The 9005-nt window shown below is 46.7% G+C and overlaps 2 protein-coding genes across 6 annotated transcripts in view; both read left to right on the top strand.

Annotated features, from left to right (window-relative positions):
* LOC102302880 (GRAM domain-containing protein 2A) overlaps positions 1-7402 on the top strand; it is a 24055-nt gene extending 16653 nt beyond the window's left edge. For all 3 annotated transcript variants that reach the window (XM_042226653.1, XM_042226654.1, XM_042226655.1), the window contains 10 exons: positions 521-578; positions 1899-1971; positions 2367-2470; positions 2670-2768; positions 5087-5158; positions 5232-5291; positions 5362-5497; positions 5574-5667; positions 5805-5906; positions 6081-7402. In XM_042226653.1, coding sequence (XP_042082587.1) covers positions 521-578; positions 1899-1971; positions 2367-2470; positions 2670-2768; positions 5087-5158; positions 5232-5291; positions 5362-5497; positions 5574-5667; positions 5805-5906; positions 6081-6129 — 847 coding nt within the window. In that variant the 3' untranslated portion in view covers positions 6130-7402. The remainder of the gene's footprint in view (positions 1-520; positions 579-1898; positions 1972-2366; positions 2471-2669; positions 2769-5086; positions 5159-5231; positions 5292-5361; positions 5498-5573; positions 5668-5804; positions 5907-6080) is intronic.
* A 762-nt stretch (positions 7403-8164) lies between these two features.
* sycp3 (synaptonemal complex protein 3) overlaps positions 8165-9005 on the top strand; it is a 5362-nt gene continuing 4521 nt past the window's right edge. The window contains exons 1-3 of one of the 3 annotated variants that reach the window (XM_005936963.3): positions 8165-8312; positions 8537-8677; positions 8760-8838. In XM_005936963.3, coding sequence (XP_005937025.2) covers positions 8180-8312; positions 8537-8677; positions 8760-8838 — 353 coding nt within the window. In that variant the 5' untranslated portion in view covers positions 8165-8179. Of the gene's footprint in view, positions 8313-8533; positions 8678-8759; positions 8839-9005 lie in introns of all 3 variants that reach the window. The other 2 variants (XM_042226656.1, XM_005936962.3) reach the window with 2 other exon arrangements.

Below are 9005 nucleotides of genomic sequence, written 5' to 3'. Positions count from 1 at the left end.
CTCCGCTGTAAGTGATGAATCCAGCAATGGTAGGAGTCATTTTCAATGAAAGATACGAACATTTAAGACATGATGAGGTAAGGGTTAATGGAATATGTTTAATCTGACTGGGGCCACGGTGCGAACCCTGAACACCGTCGTGGTGAAGCGAGAGCTGAGCCTGTTCAGTGTTCACTGAAGGAGGCGGTTGGGGGCGGTGGTGGAGGGAGGAGGAGCCGAGTGAACCATGAATACCAAAGAGCTGCCGCAGAGCTCAGAGAGCTGTGCATGAATAAATGCTGCAAACATCGATGAAGTGAAACAACCTGTGGAGAAGAGTGGACCAGAACTCGTCCACAGCGATGAGACGGAGTGATGAAGTCACACAGGAGCGATTGTAGTTGTGTGCATTTCCTTCTAATCCAGTGTGTTTGTGCTCTCTGGGACTAAAAGGAGAACTTCTGGTATCACTGGGCCGCTCCCAGTACAGAAACTGCAGTTTGTGTTTGAGTCTAACCGAAGGTGCTGCTGTGTCCCGCAGGCTGCAGCTGATCGACGACTTGTCCTACGAAGACGTGAAGAAGTGTTACAGAGAATCGGTAAGTAAAACCTGCCCTCGCACAGAGCAGCAGGAGGTCCAGAGATGACAGCAGGGCAGCAGGAGTCTCCATGGGGACAGGGGTGTGTTTGTGTGGGTGTTTTGTGGGCAGGATCCACGTGAGTGGACAGAAAAGCTCAGGCGGCCATCAGGAAGCAGCAGCAGCTCTAATCCCAAACATTTCTTTGGGTTTATCCGTTAGTTTAATGTTTTAGGACCAACGAGGCAGGATCAGAGAAGACGATGGAGACCTGGGTGTCGAGCTGCCGCTGACTGTTGTTTCAGTCTTTGTTGTCTCAGACAGGAAGAGGAAGGAAGGAAGTCTCGCAGAATAAAGCCGTACAGGTGTACGGGGGCAGGGCGGTGTGTACATGATGTAACGTCTGACCTACATGCGAGGAACCCAAACAATGCTCCAGAAACACGCCGCTCGGTTTGTAGTCAGCTGAGCTGGAGGAAGCGCTCAGATCTTTTGTTTCAGGTGATACAAACTCAAAGCTGTTTCCCGATCACGCCTCAGGAATCAGCGCCAGCCTGTTGAAAGTAAAACACGCACCAGAAACGGGATGGGGTTGAGCTTCTGGGATTATCCCGGTTTTCCATAAATAATACACCATGAAATAAAACAACTTTCTGGGTTTTTCCCACTAAAATTATACAGTGAAATAACTTCCTGTTAAAAAATGTCCTTTTATTTCAGTGCTTGGCTTATTAATAACAGGAAGTGACAGGAACGTCTCGGTTTTCACTATAAAACGAACATAAATGTACCATTAAACAAATAACATGAACCTATTTTTGTTACAGATAAACTATCCAACAACAAATATACTGTCAATAACAGACAGTATGATGTTTGTTTGAATATAAAGAACATTTATTCATAAATATTCACTCTAATAAAAATAAACCTTTATTAAACAGGCTGCTGGTTATAAACCACTAATGTCACAAATGAAACCACATTTTCTGTTTGTTTTCATATGTAAATAACAGGTGCCATTATATAACCATAAAGATGTTTTATTAAATGAAACTATAAATATGAATCTGTAGCTGATTTGTTTTTTCACTATAAAGAAAATGTTTCCAACTATAAAATAAGTGAACTATAAAAGCACCGTGTTAATGTGTCTTTATCGTTAGACATATTGGACATTTCTGCCGTTAACTATAAAAACACAAACTCTGCGTCTCCTCCGCTGTAGACAAACAGGAAATGAGCTGCACGTCCTTCAGCCGTGATGGGAAACCTTTTGAACCTGGTGTTGTAAACGCTCTCCATGCAAACGTGTAATCGTGTGTTTTTGTGCGTCCACAGACTGTCAGCAAATACAACTCTCAGTACCACAAACTGTTCCAGGCGGTTCCTAAAGAAGAAGTCCTGATGAAAGGTACCGAGTGCAGCACTCACCGCCTGCTTTAGCTCACATGTGAAACCGTCAGCACGGCACTTTGAAATCATTATTCGGTTCCTGTCAACGGCACCGCTCGTAAATCTCTCAGGGCACTGGTATCCAGTCCAAGTCTGTGATCGTGTCGATGGCATGTGTCTAAAACAAATGCAACAAATTCACCCAAAAACGCCTGAAACAGAAGAAATGAAAGTAGATGCCCCGCGGTGACCTCCACCCAGGGAGCTAGCCAGAAATCCCTCAGTAAAGAATGCCGTGAGAACAGTTTCTGCTTCCCAACCGATGTCTGATCTAAGCTGTGTCCTGACATCTGCTCATGTGTCTGTCGAACGATCTCTGTCGGTTTACGCTAACACGATCCGCTCTCGCTGCAGCGTATTCCTGCGCTCTGCTCAGAGACATCCTGCTGCAGGGGCGACTCTACATCTCCAGGAACTGGCTGTGTTTCTACGCCAACCTGTTCGGCAAAGACATCAAGGTGAGCGATGACATCACCTGTCACGTGGCCACTTTGAATCAATTCAGTGAATTAATTTAAAGAAATCCCGTTCGGGGTTTCTGTCATGGAGCAGGTGGATCCGGTGCCCAGGGTTGGACGTCTGACCTTCTCAGGTTCAGCTTCAGGCGCCTCTCACCTGAGAAGCTCTGACTTTGTGCGTTTGTGTTTCCCGAGGCAGGTGTGCATCCCGGTGGTGTCGGTCCGGCTGGTGAAGAAGCACAAGACTGCGGGTCTGGTGCCGAACGGCCTCGCCATCACCATGGATACAGGACAGAAGGTATCCCCGCTGACCTGTCCGAGCATCATGTGATTAATGAGCTTTCTCTTTGCCTGCACCAGATGCAGAGTGATGACATCATCCGCTCTGCGCAGTCAGTCAGAATTATTCAGGCATTTCTGATCTGACTCCGAGATTCGTTGAAGCGCCTGTAGAGCGCGCTCTCCTCTGCCACCGCTCGCACGCCGAGCAGGCGTTTGTTGGAGGGTCCGCGCTCACTGCTGATGGGCGGGAATGTGTCGCTGTCTCGCCTCACAGGAGTATGAACTATTTAAAGGCTTTTGACCGCTTAAGCCCCGAGCCTAACTGATCTCCTGCCTTTTGCCGCCGTATCAGGGGCGTTGGGGCTTAAGAGGTTAAGAGTTCGCCTGTTTCTGTGAGATTTAAACTTTAAACATGATCGTGTTGTTCCGATCAGCTGAAAATGAAAACCCGTTACGAGCTGCGAGTAGTTACCTAAATATGGGATCGCAGATACAAGTGGAGGAGGAGGGCTTCTCTGATCAGAAGAGGATGGACGGATGAATGATGGGTGGATGATTCGATTGGTGGATGATAGAGGGATGGGTGGATGATTCGATTGGTGGATGATAGAGGGATGGGTGGATGATTCGATTGGTGGATGATAGAGGGATGGGTGGGTGATTCGATTGGTGGATGATAGAGGGATGGGTGGATGATTCGATTGGTGGATGATAGAGGGATGGGTGGGTGATTCGATTGGTGGATGATAGAGGGATGGGTGGATGATTCGATTGGTGGATGATAGAGGGATGGGTGGATGATTCGATGGTGGATGATAGAGGGATGGGTGGATGATTCGATTGGTGGATGATAGAGGGATGGGTGGATGATTCGACTGGTGGATGATAGAGGGATGGGTGGGTGATTCGACTGGTGGATGATAGAGGGATGGGTGGATGATTCGACTGGTGGATGATAGAGGGATGGGTGGATGATTCGATTGGTGGATGATAGAGGGATGGGTGGGTGATTCGATTGGTGGATGATAGAGGGATGGGTGGGTGATTCGATGGTGGATGATAGAGGGATGGGTGGATGATTCGACTGGTGGATGATAGAGGGATGGGTGGGTGATTCGATTGGTGGATGATAGAGGGATGGGTGGATGATTCGATTGGTGGATGATAGAGGGATGGGTGGGTGATTCGATTGGTGGATGATAGAGGGATGGGTGGGTGATTCGATGGTGGATGATAGAGGGATGGGTGGGTGATTCGACTGGTGGATGATAGAGGGATGGGTGGGTGATTCGATTGGTGGATGATAGAGGGATGGGTGGATGATTCGATTGGTGGATGATAGAGGGATGGGTGGATGATTCGATTGGTGGATGATAGAGGGATGGGTGGGTGATTCGATTGGATGATAGAGGGATGGGTGGGTGATTCGACTGGTGGATGATAGAGGGATGGGTGGATGATTCGACTGGTGGATGATAGAGGGATGGGTGGTGATTCGATTGGTGGATGATAGAGGGATGGGTGGATGATTCGATTGGTGGATGATAGAGGGATGGGTGGATGATTCGATTGGTGGATGATAGAGGGATGGGTGGATGATTCGATTGGTGGATGATAGAGGGATGGGTGGATGATTCGATTGGTGGATGATAGAGGGATGGGTGGATGATTCGATTGGTGATAGAGGGATGGGTGGATGATTCGATTGGTGGATGATAGAGGGATGGGTGGATGATTCGATTGGTGGATGATAGAGGGATGGGTGGATGATTCGACTGGTGGATGATAGAGGGATGGGTGGGTGATTCGACTGGTGGATGATAGAGGGATGGGTGGATGATTCGATGGTGGATGATAGAGGGATGGGTGGATGATTCGATTGGTGGATGATAGAGGGATGGGTGGGTGATTCGACTGGTGGATGATAGAGGGATGGGTGGATGATTCGATTGGTGGATGATAGAGGGATGGGTGGATGATTCGACTGGTGGATGATAGAGGGATGGGTGGATGATTCGACTGGTGGATGATAGAGGGATGGGTGGATGATTCGACTGGTGGATGATAGAGGGATGGGTGGATGATTCGACTGGTGGATGATAGAGGGATGGGTGGATGATTCGACTGGTGGATGATAGAGGGATGGGTGGATGATTCGACTGGTGGATGATAGAGGGATGGGTGGATGCTTTAAATCTGTGAATGGCTCCTGCTGCTGGAGTTGGTTTAAATGGAGGATTCAGAGGGCGGCGCCGAAGCTACGGTCCCGTCTGGACCTCGCTGCGATTGGGCGAACTCACTCTGAACGCCTTCTGTCTTTGTCTCCGTCCTCAGTACGTGTTTGTGTCCCTGCTGTCCCGAGACAGCGTCTACGACGTCCTCAGGAGGATCTGCACCCACCTGCAGGTCGGTCCACATTCAGCTTCCTGGTAACGAATGTTTGATTCTGGCTCACCTGGCGTCCTCTGTCTGTGCTCAGGTGAACGGGAAGAGTCTGAGTCTGAAGCAGTACCTGGAGGAGCCCAGCTCGCTGTCCATGGTAACAGCCTCGTCGGCAGCTTCTCTGCTTTTTACAAAGGTGTGTCTCTGAACCTGCGTCTCTCTGTCAGGACGAGTTTCCAGAGGTGCTGAAATGGAGACGGAAACCGTCGCTTCCCGCCGTCTCCTCCTCTCTCCCCGATTTGCTGGGAAACTCCACCCCCAGCCTCGCCACCACCACCACCTTCAGTGCTCACACGCTCACAGGTAGCCCCGTGCATCCGCCCGCCCACATTCAAAGGTAATGATGCGTTTACCCGTGTTCTCTGTCTCGTGCGTGTAGACTGCAGCCTGGAGACGGAGAAGATCCTGCTGACAGAGCCGGTACCTGAACTGGGCCACGCAGAGTACCAGCTGCTCAGACTCTTCATCCTGCTGTGAGTCAGATCCAAAACCAGCATACACAGCCGGTTCTTTCGTCTGCCGATTGGATGCAGAGCGAGGAGGAACCTCCGGCTTTACTGCGCTTCTTCACAGGTGTGTCAGGTGTTTTTTACCTGTCTGTCTCTCTCAGAGTCTTCCTGCTGGTCCTGTCGTCCTGCTATCTGGCCTTCAGGGTTTGTCGTCTGGAGCAGCAGCTCAGCTTCCTGAGCAGCCAGCCGACGCTGAGAGAGAGGTACGCACCTGTGCAGGTGTATTCTCAGAAACTTTTCCCCTCACAGAGCCAAGACTTCAGGTTTTTAAATGATCCTTTTAAATCAGATAAAATCAACACAGCTTGATGCTCTGTGGCTGCATTGTGGAGCACATCCATCACGTATTCACAGAAATTTGCATGTGGCTTTTCCAGGTGTGGAGAAGTGCCCTGCTGGCTAGCCAATCAGAAGACAGGAACCTGATCCTGCAGCCTGTCAGCGTGTGAGGAGAAAGGCTGCTTTTTATAGCGTTAGCTGTTGGTGGTGGTGGAGAAGGCTCTCAGGAGGAGGAAGGAGCTTCAGCGGCTAACATCTGACCCCTGCCAGCACCTGGTTAACATAGAGATGTTACAGTAGTCAACACACGCAGCAGACTAACCTTTGACCTCTGGGACAGAAATGTCGGCGTGTGCATTCCTGGTCAGTCAAAGGTCCCGAGAACTGAAAATGTGTTGTGGGATACCGCGCAGAAGTGTTCGACTGTTTTCCATCACATCACCATCAAGGAGGCGTCTGATTGGCCCACACATCCAGCCTCGCCTCACCGTCAGCTGCTAGAAGCTGGAGAAAAGCCCAGATCCAAGCATCACGATCGAGCTCAGACCCTCATCACAGGACTCAGCCATAAACTGTATATAAAAGACGGACACAGTTACTGTAACGTTTCCCGCCTCCATGTTGGAGTTTTTAAAGCAGAGATGCGCCCCCCTGAATCCCTCCCCCCTCCCCGTGCCCCCTGACTCTGAACGTTGTGTTAAATTAAACCTGAAATCAGTGACTGATGTTTGTGTTTCCTCAAGCCGACTGCCCCCTGCTGGTCATTAGAAAGAATGCAGGTGTGACGTCACAGGATCTGCTGTCTTTTATGTACAGTCTGTTGGCTCGTCACATAGCTCATGTGACCTGGGAAGACGTCGGGATCCCGAGCTGGAGAAGGAGAGCTCAGGGGTGGACGAACAGCTTACAGTCGACCCGTCAGGTGACACCAGATGAGTAGTTACACGTGTTAGGAAGGTTTCCTGCCATTAATCATCTCCTCAGTGTTACTCAGCATAGAAGCTCAGGATTAATAAACTCTCACATCACTGCAGCATTAATGACAAAAGGTGTTCCTCATTATTTTCTAATATGCACACAAACAGTATCTGACGGCTGGAGAACCTCGCTGCTCACCTTTGCATTCAGAACTGCAGCGACTGATTTCTCCTTTGAGACACAGCGACTGCACCATGATGACATCACCATGATGACATCACGCTGGATTGCTGTGTTACATTAGAGCTGTAGCATCAAGATTTGAATGTTTTTCTTATCATGCAGAGAACCCGAATCCATCTTTGTTTAATAGTATTCGATCAGGCTGATTTGTTGTATGATGTATGATGAATGTGCACAAAGATCAGCCGCCAGAGGTGGACGTCTTTTTAATAAATCATGTAAACAAGCTGAATTTACTATTAAAGCTGATATTTTCAAATGTGCTGTGCATTATTTCATGACATTATTATCATTGCTCGTGCAGCTCGTTCTGTTGCTGCTCATTTTCAATAATTCCAGGAAATTGGTAAGAAACGCTTTAGTTCATGGCATATTCTATAATTCCACTTTATTATTTCGTTGTAAAAAAATCATAACTTGTGAGGTGAACATTCTTGAAAAGGCTGATTATTGACCTCTGTGATGTATGGGAGGTGTAATGGCCTCAGATTTGTAAATATAGTTTGGCCAACCTATAATTTCAGATTCAAAAATAATTTTTAAAAAAAGGTGTTTTTTCTGTTAAAAAACAACCCATCAAAAAATATGGTTTGTCTCTTTTTGTGAGATATTTTAGTAGCTATGTTCTGCTGGTTGGTGCAAACCTGCTACAACTACTGCAGGAATTTAAAAAGTACTTTTAATAAATGAAAAACTCATGCTGAATACTCATCCAGTTTCAGGTAAAACTGAACTTATATAAACTAGAGCAACTCCCTCCATTCTTTTCACGTTAAAATTCAATTTGTTACTAAAGCAATAGAACGAAACCTTGTAAGTTCAGTAAACATTTATTGTTATTAGAAATCATTTGGTAACAGGGTGGTCTGCCTGTCTGCCTGATATCCTAATTATAATTGATTTCTTATTTACTTTGTATTTTTTATTGAATATTTCTTTGATTTTTTTTTACCATATTTATCAAATTGTATTTGTGATCTAATATTAAATATTTGTTAATATTCATATTTATGTTTTTTTTTTAATATTGACACTAATGTCCTTCCATACTTGGTCTTCTGTTTTGTGGGCGGAATTCGGGGAGATTCGGCGGAGCTCGGCACACTTCGGGCTAAGGTTGTGGCGGGAATCTAGCGGATTCAGCAAGCTAGCAGACTATTTTCATTCAGGTTTGTTTTTATCTAAATAAAGGAGAATTAAAACTAGAACTGCTTTTCGGATTTAGTTAAAATTGAGCCTTGTCCGTTAGTTCGCTTGAAACTAAACAGGTGTTATTAGCAACATTTTTTAATTCTTTAATACCTTATTAAAAAGCTAATTTTATTATTTAAGCTAACATTAGCAGTGGGTGGGTTGCCAGCTTTCTTTTTCGTTGTGTAACATTTGGCAGCAGTAAAAGCTAGGAGGATGGCAGCAGCCAGGAAACAGATGAAAAAGAAACTCCTGGAGGAGAGAGCAGATAAAAAGGCTTTTGATTTTACTCCTGAGGCGGAGAAGAAGGAGCTGAGTGGCTCTGAGGATGAAGTCAGAGAAGGTGAGCTGGGTCACCCAGATAGCTATAGGAGCTGATTTTAAGGTGTTCAAAGTAAAATAGAACCACTTTCTCATGATTTAAGATGAAACTCCAATAGTGGACAAGCTGGTAAAGAAGAGACCGGCTGACTTTGAGGAGGAGGCGGTTCCCTGTGCTATGGGGTATTTATTATTTCTTAATTAATAGTTTTGTCTTTTAAAATAGCTCCTATAGTTTCCCCATATAACAAGATCATGTTTAAATGTCATGTTTGATTAGGGTTGCCAACTCCCTGAAAAATAAATAAGGGACACCTCGACCCAGTTGTCTTCACCCTTCCCAGTGTGGT

This window comes from Haplochromis burtoni, unplaced genomic scaffold, assembly GCF_018398535.1.
Source record: "Haplochromis burtoni strain Fernald_Lab_line unplaced genomic scaffold, NCSU_Asbu1 Contig_222, whole genome shotgun sequence".
In the NCBI taxonomy this organism is placed as follows: domain Eukaryota; kingdom Metazoa; phylum Chordata; class Actinopteri; order Cichliformes; family Cichlidae; genus Haplochromis; species Haplochromis burtoni.
Note: the sequence above shows the minus strand (reverse complement) of the source record. Positions and strands in the feature narration are given on the sequence as shown.